This window comes from Uloborus diversus, chromosome 3 (assembly GCF_026930045.1).
Source record: "Uloborus diversus isolate 005 chromosome 3, Udiv.v.3.1, whole genome shotgun sequence".
NCBI lineage: Eukaryota > Metazoa > Arthropoda > Arachnida > Araneae > Uloboridae > Uloborus > Uloborus diversus.
In genome coordinates, this window is record NC_072733.1 from 13,077,075 (window position 1) to 13,097,993 (window position 20,919).

The following is a 20,919-nucleotide window of genomic DNA, read 5'->3' on the forward strand; positions in this document are numbered from 1 at the left end:
CAGAGATCGTTCGCGAAAATTATTTTTATCAGTTAAGTTTTTATTATTGTGATACTGGTAATAAAAACAAGAAACTGTAGTAATGACATTTGTTAACGAGATAGAGAGCTTTAGGTGCACGGAAGTGACCAGCAACAAAGTAATAAATCTTAAATAAACAAAACAGTGTAACGAAATTGGTTAGAAAAAAGTAATCGGAAGTCAAGATTTCTTCCCTCCCCTTACTTTTAACGTTCGCTGTAAAAGAACAAGTCAGATCAAAGTCTTGTCCTATGTGTTTATATATTAAACAAATAAAAAATTCAGCTAAAAAACTTTTATGAATTCAAAAACGGTCTAAAGCTCGTTATCATGTCCCTAGACATCATAAACTTTTTAAAGAATACTATTATCATGATGGTTTCAATGTTAAGATTGTTTTGTGGTAAATTATAGCAATTGAAAAGTCATAAAAACATTTATTTTTAATGCAGTCTCAAAGCTCTTTATAAGTCATTAAAAAAATTAAGTTAATTAATTTTTATTTCAGCAATAACGAACTGGATGGTGACACGTTATAATTATTCTGATTGAAATTTTGTAATAAAAATAACAAATGAAATAGTTTTCACTCACTGAAACCAAATTTTATTTGTCTGCTTGTACTAACATATGGTCGCAGTCTGCTAACAGTTGGATAATTGTGAAAGCAAAATTTAGTGGGGAAAAGCTGTCATACCATTGTGATGACAATCATCTCTAGTGACAAATTTAATGGACGATAAAGAATAGATTTTTTTTTCTGCGTAAGTTTTTAGTAGAAACGAAATATGTTAGAACTTTAAAATAAACTTGAAAATATCATCGTGATGTCAGCAATCATATGACATTTGGAACATTTTTCATTCTTAAGTATTACAAATCAATTTTCACATTTAATCTAGTGCACAGTTTGGTGCATTGAAAGAAATGCTTGTAACCCTTTTTAGCAAAGGACATGAAATTGGCCGCTTATCTGAAACAACTTATCTGAAACTGAGCCATATACCAAAAATTACCCTGTAAGTAGTATCATTAAGTAGTATTATTAAGTTTTTTAAGTGTTTAAATTGAACCAAAAACTATGCAGAGCAAAAAAAAAGAAAAAAAAAATCGTAGCAATGATGTGTCATAACGGTGAAATTAGTTAAGAAGAAAAAAAAAAGTTTCAGTAATTCATAAATACCTATAAAGGGACAGACAGATACACTAACCGATTGACACATATTTCCATCGAGAGCTAACTGTCATCTTTCATATGTTTTTAAAGTAACACGTTGGCAAAGTAAGTAGAAAACGAATTTAAAGCTTTGTAGAGAACTTTCTACATAATTTTAAATAACAAAAGTTTATCCCCTTTATTTCAAACTGTGCAGCTAGAATTGACCATGATGGTGTGAAGTATTGAAATTGAGACCTTACACTGAGTATAAGGTTAAGGCGTATTAAAGTTCATACCGTTTAATTGGTCAAAATTGTCTAAATGTAATTTGAAGCAAACTTGAATCTTTCAATCACACATACACATGTCAATAAAAAGAAACGTACCGTACATTTGAATTGGACACCCTTTTCTTATCACCAAATGACAAAAAAACGAACTAAACCAGCAAAATGCAGGACAAAATCATTAGGAACATTTCCAAACACCAAAAAACTTGATTTATTTATATGCTAAAAAATACATTCACAACCCATTAAGAACATCTTCCAAACTTCACGTACAAAAACTTTCAAAAAAAAAAAAAAAACGGAGAAAACGGCACATTTTACACAGTTTAAACTCTTTCACACAAAAAGTTATTATTTCTTCTCACGGAAAAAAAGCCAGTTATAGGCCTTAGGATATGATACTAAGAAGCATTAAAATTTAAAGTTTATCCTGGGTAATAGCCTTAAACTTCTCACCTCTTTTATCTTCAACATATGTCTGAATTTAACCTGAAAAATACTTGAAACTATTAATCAAGCATACACGTCAATAAAAAGGAAACATGACGTGCATTTGACTCAAACACCCCTTTTTTTATTACCAAATGACATAAAAACTAACTTAACCAGCTAGATGAATGTCATTCATCAGGAAAAATTCATTAGGAAAATTTCCAAACACCAAAAAAAAAAAAAAAAACATCATTCATTTGTCTGCTGAAAAATTGCATTCACATCACAGGGAGAACATCCGACCAAACCTCAGGTACAAGACCTTTCAAAGAAGGAAGAAAATGATAAATTAAACGCTCGGCTGAGTAAACGGGGTGCGAAAAACTAATTTACATAGGTGGAAAATCCAATTTTTATTAAAAGTAGGATAGCAACTACGCATTTCGAGGAAATTCTTTATTCTATTGACGTGCATTGAATGCTGGAAATCATTTTACTTCTAAAACTTTTCCTTTTATGTACGTTTTACCTCATTTCCATGACCGTGCTTTTCATTTTTTTCGGGGAATATTTTTTCTGCCTACAGAACAGTAAAATAAATCCTTAACCCAAGATTTATTTAGTAAATCTCATTAGTTTTTACGCCCTTAAGTAGTTTTCGATAACGCTTAAAGAAAGGAAAAAAATGTTTTTTTGCTCTTATGGTATAACTTTGCATTATGTGTTTAGATTGTGTAACATTGAAAAAATAACAAATGTGCATGCAATAATATCAGAGACGTAACTAGGGAATGTTTTGGGGGCAAACTTCTCCTGTGCTCTGAGTTTTAATACATGCTGCCATACTGGTATGAACATATTGATACATTTAAGAACGGTTATGAAAAATGTCCCCTAAGAAGAAATAGAAGTTTTATAGAACCGTATAGAAAACAAAACAAATGAACTGAAAGTAATTTTAAGAAAATATTTGAAATTTAGTTCAAAATTGTTACCTAAATCGAATGTTTTAATGCCGACTATTTTGAAGTTTCAAGTTTCTTCAGTTATTTTGATGTTAAAGATTTTTAGGTTTAGGTAATTCACAAATATTTACCTTTACAACTCAAGCAAATCAAGTTTGGTTGATATCAAACCATCTTTCTGTTCAGTAAAAGAAATTTCTTGTTGCTACTATCTAGTATTTGCAATCCGACACTGTAAGATTAGCAGAATTAAACTTTCGGCTGAGTTATTATCCGAATATCTTGTGTATTTAAAAATACGTCTGTACTAAATGAGAACTTAAGTAATCATATTACTGACTCTCGTATTGAGAGAAGAGCTCCTTAGGATCGTTAAAAAACGTATCGTTACTGACTTTATGTACACAAGCATTAATCTATTTCAGAACTTCAATCAATAATAAATCATATTAACAAAAAGAATTTTAGTTCGAAGAAAATCATTGTAATGTTCAAAGTTATACTTTGAGAAAGTTTTTTACTAAAAAATATAACAAGAGGTTTGCCTTTCGACTTTGGATGCTTTTTCCCTAACAAAGATGTCGTACTTTATGCGCGTTTCAAAAATAAAATAAAATAAAATAGAAAAATAAAGCAAAAGAAGAAAAACACAATAATGTATTCCTATATTTTACGAACTGTAGGAAAAAATAATAAATTTATTCATCTAAGTTACACACACCACAAACCACACCGATTCAGGTATGATGTTCACTACGGGAGAATCAATACAGTGTAATCATAGAAGCATTACAGTGTAATCCGAAAAAAATAAATAAATACCTTTAACCAGAAAAATGAAAGCTGTTTGAACAACGTTAAAAATGCGCCTAAATGTGTATGCTCTGAAGGCTGCCGGTGCATCAAAAGTTTCCTAAAACATTTCAGTAAAATGTTGGGTGGATTTACGTTCTACAGTGCTGGCCAAATTATTAGACTAAGACTGTTTTAAAAGCAAATTCTTTATCGATTACATAACAATAGACACATTAACGAGCAAATAAATAATTATCTAATATTTAGTATGCATTCCCTTGTTCTTGATGAGCATTTCAAGTCTTTTTGGCATACTTTTCACAAGGTTTACAACATTTCCTAACTTTTTAAAAAAGAAGGTACAAAACTGTTTATACTCACTATTATATATACTCACATACACATACTCACTAATTACCTAAAACTAACTTTAAATATAAGAGACCACACTAATAAAAAGAACTAGTGAACTGTTTAAGCTGATTAAGGTTATGTTCCTGGTAGGTAGATAAACAAAGAACATAAACAAAGCAGACAGTGCTGCCACCTGCAAACATTAAATTATGCTAAAATAACGTAATAATCAGTGTACAGTATGTACTGTACTTTAACAGTAAAATAAATAGTATTTTTATTACAAATAGTGTACAAAAAAAAAAAAACTCTTTAGTCTAATAATTTGGCCAGCACTGTACAAATTTACTAAGCTAAGCATATTTTTTTCAAATAATAATAATAATAATAATAATAATAATATAAGAATGTATCCTTCTTTTTTTGAAATCGGAGAGGGAATCAAAATACATTTCAAGTCAAAAAGATCTAATTCAAATAAATAATAAACCGTGCCAAATAGGACGCCATTCAAACAACCGGACATCCTTGTAATAGCCAGAACATATTTGTGATATTACAAGCTTTACTTCGAGAAATTTCACGCAGTTTAAGATATGAAAGCTTTTGTGCTTAAACGGTCGACGTATTTTCCCGTTCCACTTTCAGATTTTTTTATTGGAATTTAAAGTCACTCAAAGAAAAAAAAAATGAACACGATATATCAAAAAAAAGAAAAAAAAAGCACGAAAAATATACTCCTCCCTTTTAATAAATTGAAGAACCAAAAAGAATATACGACAGCAAGTTTCCCCACCTCAGCTTAAAGAAAAAAGAACTAAGATGGAAAAATACTTTGAGAGGGAAAGTAGCAGACAGATGCAAAAATATGTTGCGAAGAAGCCAAGAGAAAATCCCATCCATCCTCGGATTCCCACCAAGAAAGAAATGCTTTCGAAAAGCTATAAATACGAAACAAAATTCTTCGGCTAGTAAGCTAGGCAAGCAATTCTGCAATATCTAACCTTCCTGATGCGAAACAGCGTAGGACAGGGATGGGATCATTGGAGCAAGCTCGTGATACAATTTCAATCAACGCTAAGCTATTTCGTGTTTCATCAAGGAGATTGCGACCTAATATTGGGAGAGAGGGTCAGATTACGACATGGTAAACAAGAATTTGGGCCATTAGCTTTTTCGCTGCACTTTTCTACTGCACTAGTTAATCGATGCAGAGTTGGAAAGTGTTTTTAGGCACTTTAAAAATGGTTTGCTTTCTTTAGAGCTCATTGCGTGAAAAAATGATGATGGTAATAATAAAATATTTTTCTGCTACTAAGTTATGACTTGATATAAATAGTGCTTGCCCAGATAGTTGAACTAGTCATAAAAAAGGCTTCACTGATTGTAGAAAGTTTGAACTGTACAGAAGAGCACCAATTATTTGCACGCATATTAACCGTAGACTAATATTTTCTTTACATTGTTATAGTGTACGGTTAATGTCAACGTAGGGTTAAGTGTACTACAAATCGGGTAAATAGAAAACAATCTTTCGTTATATCTTTTTTAACTTCTCAAAAGAGAATTTTTAAACTGTGAACTACATAGTTTGTTTTACATATAACAATTTCTAATGTAAAGCAAGCTCGTGATACAGTTTCAATCAACACTAAGTTATTATTTCATGTTTAATGAAGGATATTACGCACTAATATTAGTGAAAAGAGGCATGTTACGTACGAAATGGTAAGCAACAATTCAAACCGTTATCTTTTCTCGCTACCCTTTCGCAACTCCACAAGTTAACAGACGCAGAGCTAGAAAGTGTTTTTTAGCGCTTTAAAAACGATTTTCTTTCTTTAGAGCTCATTGCGAGAAAAAACGATGAAGGTTTTAATAACACATTTCTCTGATCCTAAGTTACTATTAATAGGTTGCCCAAATAGTTGAACTAGTTATTAACTTACGGCGTGACTAATTGAGGAAATTCTGGTCATTGGAGCTCCGATTATTTGTACGCTGATTTACCGGACACTGTAACATTAACTGTACAATGTTAATGTTAAAATATGTACGGCTATTTTTAACGTTGAACAATGTCAACTGCTCATTTAACCAAGTTGGAAAAAACACAATTTTTTTTTTCCTCCAACTTCTTCAAAAAAACTTTTCAAATATGAACTGCGTAATTTGTTTTACATATGATAATTTTTATGTGTACTTCTATTAGAAAGTTTTAAAAAATGTTAATGTGTATGCACGCACTTAAATTCGTAAAAATTGATCTAAATATTAGTATTTTTTGTTAACTTAAAAAAAAAATGTTTTCCAGTTATTTACCTTTCAAGCGATACAAAGATGTAACTATTCAAAATATATTTCTGTGAGAAAGAATTTTCTTGAGGTGGATAACTCATTAATTTCCCTGTTTCCAAATTTTATAACTGAATTTCGGAACAATTGTTGATTAGCAGAATAGTAGTTTCAAACAGAATTACTTAAAAATGATTTTACCTATCATTCTAATTTTATCACCCTTATATGCAGTAGTAATAATTACACATAAATAATAAGTATTGCTAAAAAATCGTAGAAAAATATGACATTTATTTACAAAATCCGCGTAAAATATGTTAGGAAAAGGATATAATATTATCAAAGTACATTATTATGTGAAAGGATATTAATATTTCAATTATGTTTCTTTCTTTTTTTTGACTAAGCTTTTTTATTTATTTATTTATTTTTTAAATTTTTATTTATATTTTTTTATAACGTAAAAAAGCGAAAAAACTCCTAGGATTGGACAAATATTTCTTCGGACTGGTGCCGGTCCGCCGAAATACCGGTTGAGAATCCTTGATATAAAGACTTCAAAACGCTTCGAAAACGCCAGTACAAAATGCTCGAAATGATAAAATTGAAAATTTATATCAGAAAGTTGTGAACTTCTTCAATGCATACATATTTTAAAAAGATAAATCTAAATAATTTTCCCCACAAAAAAATTATGATTTAATTCGCATGTAACGGTAAGAGTTATCTTTAACCAGAGAAATACTTTTTATTTTAAAACTAGTATATTTTAAACAGAACCTGAATGATAAGAAAGACAAATTATGTGAACCACGTTCGGATGGGATTCTCGAATGCATAATTAAATTGTACTAAAATCGATGAACTTGGCTCTGTTACAAAAACTTCAAATCTGGTAAATTAAATTTATTGCTGATAGGTCTCATATTTTCAAAAGATGGAGGAAATAAACTGTTTGGACATATTTCACCGTTTTCAGACGAAAGAAAAGCGTTTGGATTTTTTTTCTTTTAAATTTGGAATAAAGAAAAGGCGAAAGAGAAAATACAAATATTGTTGTTTGGTACTTCACTGCTTTTATAATTTCTTTTCACAACAAAAAAATGGTTTTAGTTTATTTAAATTTATTTTTAAATAAAAACAAAAAAACCGTCTGTGCAAAAAAAACCATAAAAAGAAAAAAAATATAAGCCAAGTGGTTTAGAATGTTATCAAGTAAAACTGAATAACTACACCATTGAAAGTTTTACAATCGATACACACATAAGACAAATCATAAATTCAAAAGCAGAATAGAAGGATCAACAGTCGGGACCCATTCCTTTTTGACCAATCAAGGAACCCTGTAAAATTTATGGTGTAGTTTTAGATTTATGTCAGAAAAACATGAGATCTAACCATATTACTTAGTTAAACGGTCTCAAAAATGATGATTTCAGTGTAAAACAGCGTTTTTTTCACGAGTTTATATAAGTGCTACTCAAAATCTTATGAGCTCAAACTGATATAAATACTAGACGGAATCAATATCCAAATGTACTTTAAGCTCCCAAAATTTCATGCTTCCAGTCTAATAAAATTTTCCGTAACCTTGACTACAACATGCCAGTTCTTCTCAAATTGCTGATCCGCCATTTTTGAGAACCCAGATCCTCAGCATACCTATCTCGGAAGCTGAAAATTTGCATAGGTTAGTTTCAATTACATTTCTACACCTCTATAAAATTTCATCCCATTCGGAGATGATTGAGCAGGGACAGTTTTAAAAATTAAGGTCAGCTGACGTGGAATCACTCAGATATAACATTGTGACAATCCACATGCATCTTTGGTTATTTATGACTTTATAATGACCATAAATCGACACTATATTTTAGGAAAAGGATTGCAATAAACAAAAGCACACACACACAAACACGGGTTTGTTAGACAATAAAAAAATATGCGTCTGAAATGTGCATAATGTTTATATCAGACTGATTCCGCATCAACTGACCTGATTTTTCTAACTGTCCCCGCTCGATCATCCCCGAATGGGATGAAATTTTATAGAGGCTTATAGATGTCTTTGAAACTAACCTGATGCTAATTTTCAGCTTCCGAGATCCAAATCCTGACGATCTAAGACCTCCAAAATATAGTGCTCCAAAATGGCGGATCAGCTTTGTGAGAAGAATCGCCATGTGCTGGTAAAGGTTACAAAAACTTTATTGCACTGGAAGCATGAAATTTTTGGAGCTTAAAGTACATTTGACTGTTGAATCCGCCTAGTATTTGTGTGAGTTAGAGCTTATAAGATTTTGAGTAGCACGCATATAAACTCGTGAAAAAACACTCTTTTATACTGAAATCGTAATTTTTGAGACCGTTTAATTAAGTAAGCTGATTAGATCTCATGGTTTTCTGACATAAAATCTAAAACTACACCATGTAGAGTTTAATTACAGCTCTTGCTCAAAGTTATTGACTCAGGCGTTATAGAGTAATTGACCTAAAACTTTGATTCTTGTTGTTTCAAATTATCAACTTTGAGACCGCGTAAATAAAAAAGTTGATTAGTTGCTATGGACCTTAAACTACACTGTAAAAACGATTCAGAAACGTTCCTGGAAAATAATAGGCAGCTGATGTGCCCACTTACAACCAGTAACATTTCTGACAAAAACCAGGAACGTTTTCCGATACAAGTGAGTAACCTTCCTGAAATGCTGGGAAATATCCCCTGTTAAAGCCAATCGTGAACCTTCTACAAAAATTAAATAGGTTTAATGTATTTGCTTAGAACCTTCCTAGTTTACCAAGAAAGGTCCAGAAACATTACCGCGACCATGGCCAAAGCTGCGCGAATAATTGCAAGCAAGAACCAACCATATTTCTTGCCTGCAATTCCTGCCTCGCAGGGCTGCAGCTATCCAGTGACTTATATGCTTCCGTTGGGAGTTCAGTCAATCTGGACGGGCCGTGATCAAATTGAAGCCGATACACCTTATAAACATGCTCAGTCATTCTTTAAACTGGTAGCAAAAAATATCTTTCACACCAGTGAAATGTCTGCATTCGTGCATCTTTTAGCAATTCAGGAAACCTTTTTGCGAAGACACTTGATTTTGCGGGGAAATAGATGAAAACTTCCGAAATCCCGAAATGTTCCACGGAGATAACCAGTAACGTTTCGGAATTTTTTTACAGTGTACACCACTCGGACTATAACTACAGCTGTGTCTCAAAGTTGTTGACCCGTCGCGATCAAAGTTATTGACCTCTAAACTTGGCCGTTTTAAAAAAATCATTGACTTTGAGATCGTTTAACTACTAAAGCCAAGAGAAACGAAAGCTATATTATATTTTTTTAGCATTATACCGTGGTGAGTAGTTAATAATATACTTATTTTCGAGGGCTACTCACGGCTTTAGCAGATATCCGGACCCAAACAAGGCAAAAAATGTTTAAAAAATTGCATTTTCAATTGACCTTTGCCCTCAAAGCCATGAGTGAGTCACCAAAATATTTATACTAGAATGTACCTAGTATCAAGTAGTATCCTTACTTAAAAGAATTGACTTTGTTCACTCATTGCTTTTGAAGCAAAGCAATCATATATTTAGCTCTCTTTTTTTCATGACCTTAAACTTTGACCCCTACTCAAGAGCAAACAAATCAGTTTTTTTAAAAAAAATAAACTTCAATTTTCCTTATCATAGTACCACTAACATATCCTTAAATTTTTACGAACATTGAAGGCATCAACTATCAAAAGTGTCCAGCTAAAAAAAAAAAAGACTCTTAAAGATTAAACTCGAATTCGTAGACTTCGTAAACGAAAAAGTCAGACTGTGAAAACGCTACCTGCATTTGTCGCTCGCTGTGTCCCACGCAGGTAGCATGCAACACGATACTGAAATGACAAAATCGCGACTGATTGTTGATATGGTGAATTTTGATTACTGTCATGTGTTAATGACACTGCCAAAGTTAAAACTAATCGGTTGACGTAAGAATTATCGAAATTGGCCAAGGTTTTTAGCCTCTAGAACGCCACATAGGAACATACATACATACATACATAGACTGATAAACTCATCACCCTCCTTTGCGTTGTTTACGCGCAGTCGGGTAATAAACAGCTTTCAACTTTTATTTAAAAACTGAAATGTGTGACAAAACCCTTAAAATATTAAACTTAAATTTAGTAACATTACCTGATTGGTTTGCTGCTACCCAAAATTTCGGGAAAAAATAACATATTGCTTTAGAATTTGCAGAATTAATATTAGTCAAAAATAATCTGTTCCCCTGATCGTTCTGATGAAATAAAAATCATTTTTCAAAATAAATAGTCAAAAATTTCCCCCAAACTGTAATGTTAGCATTTGGAAATAGGAAACAATATTATATAGTAATTTTATTTCTTAAAATCACATGAAAAGAGTCAAGTACTATTGTACCATTACATACAATAAAAAGTAATTTACCCAATTTTTCCTCCAACTTAGTTCACAAGTTTTTAATGTTCAGAAAACCGAACTTAACCTTTTTTTTTAAAGATTGTAAAAAACTGTTTTGTGTTATTTAAGAATTTATTAAACATTTATTTCTCGATGAATTCGTTTTAATTAAATCGATAGAAACTGAATGAAATCGAAAAACAAAACATAAATACCATGTTTCCATAAGCAATTAATCAATGCTTCACACTTTCATATCAATCTGAAATTAACTACTTTCTGACCAACGTAATCAGAAACAGAGAAACAAACCAAGGGGTACCCACTAACGCTCACAAAATTACTCGACTTTTCTTTCGCAGAAAGAGAAGGAAGGAAGTTCAATGCTATTGTATGATCAAACGTCATCAAGGGCTGGATAAAATGTAGTTCTGGTTCCTAAACGTTTTCATCATAATGATCCTCCGACAAAATAGCAGTTTCCTCTCCAAAAAAAGCTATTTTCAAAAGCGGGTGAGTGAGAATATACTGTATGCAAAAATAGTTTTAAAAGTCCAACAAATCAAGTGAAAGTACGCAAATTAAATAAGATAAACATATGACTTTGGGTCTTAATGGCTTCCTTAATTAGAACTCGAAATTACAAAAACAATTCTCAAAAAACTACAAATGAACAAATTCGCAACAAATGCAAATTTTTACTTTCGTGTAATTTTTTTCTTCTTTGATGAAAAGGCTGCTTGACGGCTTAAACAATATATTTCTGTACGTTATATTTCTGTATGTTAAAGTTATAAAGCTCAAACCAAACCCAACTATTTTGTTTCGAAAATAACTACTAATTTAAAAGTACATCTCCTAATTTTTACTAAAGGAAAAAACAAATTGTTAAGTATAACAAACAGTGTTTTTTATTTTCAGGTGCTATTTTTACTCCCGGCACAGAAGATCAGCAAACAGCCTTTAGGTATGCAGTTCATCAACATAACACTAATGATTCACAAGCTCGTTTTAAAGTAGAACCAGTTGTAGATGTCCTCGATAGCCATGATGCATTTAAAACAGCGAGAGCATGTAAGTACTTTTTCATGCCAAAAATATTTAGTACTTTTATTGTGTGTTTTAAAACAATATTTACCTTGAAAGTAGAGAAACCACTTGAAGCGCCACCTGGCTGCAAAGTTTGCGTTCTTATTTCAAAAACGGTATGAAATACGGAAAAAAATCAATTACATGTTTATTCATCATCATCTTTAGCATCACAAGAGAGTATAATATTCCGTACAGTGGGCATACATCCAAAAGCGAGCGCATTCAACCCATTGAGAAGAGATGAAATGGAGGGAGTGAAGACTTTCATTTATGAAACCAAGACCCCAAGTCACGTGATAGATTTTAAAGCAAATCATTGAAAGAAATCAAATTTCTTTGGCTTATTTCACGCAACCCGTACCAACCATTCGTCGTCTTTGAGTCACGTGACTTGACGTCAGCTGACCCAAAAACTGACACGTCGATGAGTCACGTCTTTGGGTCAGCTTTTGTTAAGCGAATGATTGCACTTGCTCCTTCCATTTTAATTCCTGCTCTAAGATTCTACCCTTCCACCAACAATGCAGAATATTTGAAACCATTAGGATGGATGTTTGTGCCAACGGGTTACATGCAATGTTACACAATGCGAAGCAAGGAGTGCAATTCAGATGTGTTTTTGTGCTGAAGGAAGGATTTTGAACATTACACATAAATAGTCTTCATTTCCCGAAAGTAGTTGTGTTCAACGCCATCATGAAAATGTGCGTTTTGTGCTTTTCATTTGCACTATTTTTATTCTTACGTTATTCTTTATTTCTTTACGATGATGAATAATTTTGTCACTGACTTTTCTTCTGCATATCGTCCCGCTTTAAGATACAAATGCTAGTTCCAATAATTGCCGCAGAAGGTGTTAGACGGGTTTTTTTGCGCATTGCATGGCATCTTACAAAGATCCCCCACACACATGGGAACGATGATGATGCATAGCAGAATCTTATTAATTGGACTACAAGGGAGGGTTCTAGTCATATTGAATAATCTAAAAATTTTAGCGCTATATTGGCTATTCTGCTATGCTAGTTTATCTAAATGTAAAGACTAAGGTAAATGATTGTTTAAAATATTGCAACAGAGTCATTTTTTTTATTCTACTTTACCAATTATAAAAGGCTCTTTTTTAGAGATCTTTGCATCGAAAATTTCATTAAAAAAGGCTAAATAGGTACATGTCTACTTTGTAAGAAGCGTTAAACATAAAACGCATATTTTCTAGAGACACTTACTTTTAAAAGTATGGAAATATTTTATTTATTTTTTATATTTCAATGTTTTGTTTTTCTTAGTACATAGTATATAACCCTTTAGCAAATATTATTAATTTGCTTATCTGTGCATTACTTTAAACAATCAGGTATTTACTCAAAATAAGTTTCAGTTTTCAGTAGTGCATACATGAAAAAAAAAAGCAAAGAAGACTACTCCTCGGTGCTCTGTTAATGCATTTATGTGAAAAAAAAAACTTTCTGGAAATCTACTAGTCTTTTTCATCTCTTAGTAAACGCAATTTAAAAAAAAAATTAATTTCAGAAGTTAATTTTCATGCCAACGTCTATCACAAGAAGTTCTGCTTGTGACTCTAGGCGTTTATGATCGATATAATCAATAAGATCACTTGTTGGATATTTCAACCGGTTGATCAGCATACACAGAGACTTTCAAGTACAATTTTTGCATTTAACTACTAATGGTGTACAATGAGAATATTACTCAGTTTTTATATTGTTTTAGTGGATACTTAAGCCAACAAAGAATAAACACAATAATTAATTAATCAAAGACAAAAATTTAACCCATTGTAAGTATGGGAGAGAAAATATTACGTCCTAACTGAAAATGACAATTTTTATGACTTTTGCAATGTATTTGATATTGTGAATTGATCATTAAAAGTAAACATTTTAAATATCTAAAAAAGTTTGTAAAACAATTCTACAGTCTAATTTCAAAATTAGTAGACGTATTGGAAGGACAATCAGGCCCCTTCGCCAGTGTTTACCAAAAAACAGTTTTTTTTTTTACTAGAGATTAACGAAGGAGACTGATTGTCTTTGAAACCGGTTTGCTTATTTTAGTAGCTCATGTGCGCCTGCTGAAATTGTAATTTAACATATATTGCACAAAGTATCCAATTATAATACTACTGTAAGAATTATTGACTTGCAATCTTTAAAGAACACATGCTTTATTAGCTAGAAGTAGTGTTTCTATTTTCATCAAAAGGGATAATTATAAATAAATAGAACCATTGCATTGTACAGTTATTGCTATATGAAATATTTATAAATTTTCATAAACTTCCCAGAACTTTTGCATTGCATAACATTGGGAAATTCATGCACATATTATCTACAGAAGTGAAAAGCACATTCAAATTAAAGTTTATTCTCTCCCTCGCACATACATATAGGATGTTTACATGTTATATAGGGATGCAATGGCGGATCAAAGGAGGGTGGCTAAGGGGCTATAGCCCCCCCCTTGAGGTCCGAACTTACACTAGATAAAATCGAAATTTCAGAGACTTTTAAAACTGCAATACACATTTACGAATTTAAATATGCATTATATTTAAATATAACTGCTATATATAGTGGCAAATTTTAAAAAAAGGGGGGGGGGGCTGCATTCTCTTGATGCTGTAACTGACATTTTAAGTGGTTGCTTGCAATTCCTTCTTAGCTCTGGTGATGGGGCGGTAATTTGTAGCTTGATATGCAACTGAGGTGCATATAGTATTTTCAGATCTTAAAAATAGTCGCGAAATTATTTATATTCAACAGTATACTACATAAGTATATTTCAAGTAAAAAAAAAACGTACTTAAATTTTTCGGGAGAGGGACCTCTCGCAGAGAAAATTTCATATTGTTTAAACAAGGGTGTATGTCCCTCTTAGAGCGATGCTCCCGTCCCCCGCACCAAGATTGAGAGTATCCGCAAAAACGACAAAAAAGACCCTCTAAACGACCGAGATTAGCCCCCCCCCCCTGCTCGACTTCTAGACCACTGTAGGGATGCATTGTAATTCTTCAGATTAATCATGGTCTGACAATGCCTTTTAGAAATTTAGCTTAAAGTTTTAAAAGAACATTGTCACAAAGTTGGGCCTTATAATTCGTTTAAAAATAACTTGTGTGAACCACATTTGGTAAAATTAGCCGTTATTTGAGTATTTAAAAGGAAACGAAACTTATTTTTAGTCATAGTTTTTCAATCATTTTTTGGCCTCTTATTATGAGGTGAAGGTTAGGCTTATCGAGACTTTTTAGTAATGAGGCCCTGGTTGTTAAAGAATTAATGATACGTACGCTTTAGTCTGGTGCGTTTATAAATTCTATTTTCAATGGCAAATAAATGGAAACAAAATGAAATAAAAAATCTTCAAGGTGATAGCTAAGAGGATTTAAAAGCAAAAGTTCATGGTAAGCTGTGGCACGTCGGCTTATATAGAACATAGAAGCGTAAAATGAAATTCCTCTTCCTGAATTCTCCCCTCTCACCGAGAAAAAATGGAAAAGCCTTCCACATTTAATGGCTAAAAAACGCAAAAAAAAGCAACTTCCTTGTGAAGGAATATCATAACAACCGAATTCCTTTTTTAGTGACTTCTTGATCGATGACTGCATTTATGAAGATACTGGGGATCCACTGCGTTGCTTTATGAAGCTTTAAGAAACTGAATAAGTCGGTTATTGGTAATCGAGAAGGGGGGAATAAACTTTAATGATCTTCGACAAAGAAGTGGGTGCATATTGTTTATTTTTTGTTTTTGCTGCTTGAGTGCAGGATGCTGTAGTAAACATAAAACTACGAGATGTTTATCTGACATTAATATACTGAAAGCAAGTATAAAAGCTGCATTAGATACTTTGGAGGATGATTAGAGTGCTTTTCGGATCATGACGGAGAGTTCTCGTGTTGTTACGCATTTAGATCATATCACCAGAGAGAGGTTTATTGAATTATTCAAATATGGAGGGCTCAAATATGTAACTGAGTAATTAGCTTTTCGTTACTGAGTCATTCATAACCACTTGACCTTCCTAGCTAATGAATATTTGTCAGTTAACTTGTCACAGAAAGTTAGTTTGTTAGTGAACTAGAAGGGGCATTTATATTTAGAAGTTCTGATAATAATCTATGTTAGAATCATTAAGGCGATAAGGGGCTTTCAGATGAGTAAAAATTGGTCAAACAAACGCTTTTTCATTCATTATATTTCTAAAAACTAAACCTTTAGCTGAACCGTTTAAAAAAACGGTTCGGTGGAAAACTGGCGAAATTATGACACTTTTTATGGGACCCACGCCCCCTTTTTTTTAATAAAAAATGCATATAAAATGCATGAATAAAGAAAAAGCATATAATATTTAAATGTTTAATACTAATACCATTTCAAATGAATCATAAGTTCTTATAGTGGTGAATTTGTATTAAAAACTAAATTGTTTATTCAATAACGAAATTTGCAATAGTAAAACAGAAAATGTCGATTTCCTCAAAACCTAATTTTCGACATAATTTACAATATTCAAACTGCTCCTTTCAAACGAATTATTATTTAAATTTGCTGAAAATTTTATGCCAAGTATTTAAGTAGTTTGTTAACATTTTTTTGGGAAAGATTTTTCTGTTTGATTAGTTTTGTGGAGTATATTTGCTATATTTTATTGAAATATGAACATATTTTATCGAAAACTTCCAGTTTTTGGCTTTTTTCTCATTATTTATCTTTACCACAAAATTTTGAAAAAGTAATTCCACTATCCTAATTTTGGCTGTTTTACGTATCATATTTAGCTAGTATTTTATAAATTTGATGAATTTTCGTTTGCAAGGAGTAATATAACAAAAGCGTTATAAAATCTAAATTTAAATTAAAAAAAATAAATTTTAGAATAATTCAATGAAATTTTATAATTGAGTTGGTATTAGCATCATGTAACTATGCTGAAAATTTCAAAGAAATTCATTGAAAATTACTTGAAAAAAAATTGAAACCCCGTATCGCCTTAACTAAATATTTTACAATGTGTTTTGTAACTATTCTGCAATGAATTTCAGAGATCTTCAATTTGGGTTTTTAGGAACCCTAGGTTTCCTTGAAACTTTGGGGTTTTGCAAGTGATCACTAGTTGGCTTAATCATAGGGACAAACTTTCAATTTTTCAAAAGATCGATTTCTCAATGGTTGTTTAATAAACATAAATTTGTAAAAATAAACATAATATTGTCTTTGATGGTTTTGTTAATTATTCACATAATATTTTTTTGAAAATCAGCAAAAATCCCTAACGGCTTTCTTACCATTCATTATCTTACTAACACGTTTGTACAGTGATAACATGAAGTTACAAAAATAGTTTTATAAATTTGAGTATAGGATAAATTTTAATATCCCTTGTTTTCCGAAAGGTTCGTTCAAGGAATTCCACAAAGTGCAAAAGGTTGAATGCATCTGTTATAGATACATTTTTCAGAAAATGAGTTAGTGAATTAAATTTGATGATATTTGGAAATAGAACACAGTGAAAAATAAATGCGTAACTAATAATCTCTAATGAATGTAGAATCACAAAAGCTAGTATTAAATCTAAAATTTAAAAAAAAAAAAGAGACTTAAATGAATTATAATGTAAAAACAGTAAATGTAAAAACAGTAGCTATGAAATAACTTTTCAAAAAAGAAAAAGTGAAACCAAATCATGATCAGTTCATTCAATTAAAAGCTATATGTTGCTTCGGAAAAACACACATTTAAATACAAGTTGAGCTTCTTCTAGCGTCAGGGAGTTGAATGCACCTAAAAATTTTTAATATAAGGGAAAAAAAATCATACGCAGTAGTAAGTCTGAATTTGGAAGTATAGAAAAAAAACGGAAAATCTAGTCTCGGAGGTTAACGAAATTTGTAAAACTTTTGTGCACGTGAAGACGAAAATCGAATTACATGCGCATTACGTCAACTGCAATAAGATTCTTTTGAGGCACTACTACCTGTCAAAAATATAACTTACTGTTTAAGAATGTTTTGTATTTTTTTGGTCAAGTTTCAGCTTGTGTATTGCTTGTCATCTTTCAAAGCACATACTAGTTTCCAGTCGAATGTAACTTTTTTATTGGTATGATCTTCCCCAGGATACGTCCTTGAGCAATTTTGAAAATTATTTTGAGTTGTGTGAAAACACAAGTAATATTAGGGCTTACATGAAAAGAGGAATTCTATTTAAATTCAGCAAGATTTTGCTCTGAGGACAGTTAGTAAAAAATAATTATGAACGTTGAATATATAAAAGAAAAACCATTTAATAATTTAAACTGTTATTAAAATGTATCAGAATTTTCAACTTTGTTAAGTAAGAGAATGAAGTAAAGTGTATATTTGTATATTTTTATAAATACTAGACCACGTTAGAGATATTCAAATTGCTTTTTTAGTTTTTTTTTTTTTTTAATTCTAGGTTAAAATGGAAAAAAGTGTGAGTAAACAACAAAATAAACTTACCTTAGTCTTAATACTAATGCTGGCAATGAATCGAATAATATACTGAACGGTTTAGTTTTGTCAATTGAATATGATTTATTTTATTTTTATTTATATATTTCTTGATTTATTTATTTTTTGTGTGAAAAATAAATGCTGCAATTTATTTTATTTTCCATACAAATAAGTAAGATTTAAATGTCTGCTTTACTTTTTTATTTTAATGCTTGTATTTTTAGCTTTGTTTGTAGCGATTAATTAAATAAGATGTATCATGGCGAGAAAAATTAATGTTTTCTATACAGTTAGTCTAAAAGTAAATATCTTTTAAAAATATTTAGTATAATTATTTTTACAAACAATTGTTTTGGCATTTAGTTCTGAAATTTTCGAGGAAATAATAGTAGAAGGTTTTTTTTCTTTTACTTGAATTCCACTCTCCCCTCCGTAGATGTATATCACACTTTGATTATATATGTGATATTTAATTTAGCTGTTAGAGTTATTTTAAGTTAAATAATGAATTGTAACGCCTGATTATTTGAAAAAAAAAAAACCACACCCTTTTTTCCATACTAATACTGAACAATGTCTATTTTAACATTAAAAGTGCATTTTCAATGAGCTGTTTAATAACTATTTTGATATTTTTTGAATCAACTTAAGCCTAAGCTAATGAGGTTCAAAAAGAAAGAAAAAAATAATTAAAAAAAATGTTGGAGCTAGGAAATGGTTGATGGTATATGAAAAAGTAGGCGTTTTTGTTTTGAATAAACATCCTGTTACAATGCACAGGGTGACCAGTAATTAACGCGCTCATGTTAAAAACTAACTTCTCGAAAACTACTAATTCAAAACATTATATTTTAATTCTCAAACAAAGTTCAATACATGGGAATTTGATACATATTCGATGTGTCTTTCATCTCTAGCTATAAAAAGGGGAAAACGAATAGCGAATTTTTGCATCACTCGCTGAAGAGCGAAGTTTCAATGCTTTCAATAAGAGTTTGAATCGCAGTTTTCAGGTCTTTAATGCTCTTGGGGTTTCTAGAGTAAACTTAGCCTTTGATATAACACAACAAAAATGAATCGCTGGGCTTCAAGTCAGGAGGATAGGGTGCTTAATTATTTCCCTTATTTTCAGATTTCATGTACCATAAAGCCAAAATCCGCTTATTAAAGTGCTCTTCCGTGCTTTAGAAATCGAGCTCACCTTAAATTGCTGAAATGAACTGATTTCCCAAAATTTCGACATATCATTCAGAAGTGAGTGTCTGCAGTCTTAAGCTTAATCTCAGTCGCTCACTTTCTTTGAGTCACAGTTGGGTTGTTTCTGTTCGATTAATACACTGTAAAAACGATTCAGAAACGTTCCTGAAAAATAATGGGCAGCTGATGTGCCCAATTTCTTCCAGTAACATATCTTGGAAAAACCAATATCGCTTTCCGCTAAAAGTCAGTAACCTTTCTGAAATTAACCTTGAAACTTTATGAAGACGTGCGAAATCTGCCCTGTTAAAGCCAGTCATATCTCTAGAACCTTCTATAAAAATGAAGTAGGTTCAGTATAATTGATTAGAACCTTCCTACTTTACCAAGAAAGCTCCATAAATATCAGAGCACCCACGGTTAAAGCTATGCAAGAAGGAACCAAGCATATCTCTTGCCTGCAATTACCCGCCTTGCAAAGCTGTAGCTATCCACTGACATTTTCGCTCTCATTGGGAGCTTAGTCAGTCTGGACAGGTCACAACCAACTTTAGGCCGATTCACTTAATAAACACGCTCATTGAATCTTTAAACTGGTTGCTAAAAATATTTTCCACAACAGTGACAAGTCTGCACGCGTGCAACTTGTAGCGATTCAGGAAACTTTTTTGTGATGATACTTGTTTTTACGGGGAAATAGGTGAAAATGTGTGAAATCCCGAGACGTTCCACGGAAATAGCCAGTAACTTTTCGGAATTTTTTTAGTGTACGTTCGAACCATGAAAATGTGTTTAGAATCGCTATATCTCGACATTTTCACTAAAAAATAAACAACAAAAGCAAACTCAATGAGACTGCGCAAAAGAAAAAAAAACTGCCAGCGCACTGAATCTAACCACTAAGTTTTAACTTGATATGCCAAACAGTTTTCGAGAAATTGAGATTTCTTTTCAACACGTTAATTACTGGTCACAATTTAAATTAAATATGAGAATAGATATAATTGAGAGTAGAAAATGCGATTAACAGACTGCAGTTTTAACAATTAATTATAAATTTAGTCAGTAATTTATTTTTTAATATTTGATGAAATATCTTTAGTGTTTACAATTGCAATATGATGAAGAAAAATATATACAAAGTGGCGAAAGCTTCACTAAGAACAACCCTCGGTATTCCATATGATCAACTACTTAACAATTCTTCCGATAGCAAAATGTTCCTTGTTCAAAAACATAAATCAGATTTTGGCGTACACAAGCAATATTTGTGAGAAACTATCATTGATAAGACAAAAAGCAAAAATCGCTTTCGAATAAAAGTTCGACGAAATGATAAGTGTGAAAAAAATGGTGTCTTGCTCTTT

General features: G+C 31.5%; 1 protein-coding gene across 1 annotated transcript in view; it reads left to right on the forward strand.

The window, feature by feature from the left end:
- Window positions 1-20,919, forward strand: part of LOC129218031 (glutamate receptor 1-like) — a 357,221-nt gene that overhangs the window by 30,866 nt on the left and 305,436 nt on the right. Inside the window, exon 2 of the mRNA XM_054852210.1 lies at window positions 11,682-11,834. Coding sequence (XP_054708185.1) covers window positions 11,682-11,834 — 153 coding nt within the window. The remainder of the gene's footprint in view (window positions 1-11,681; window positions 11,835-20,919) is intronic.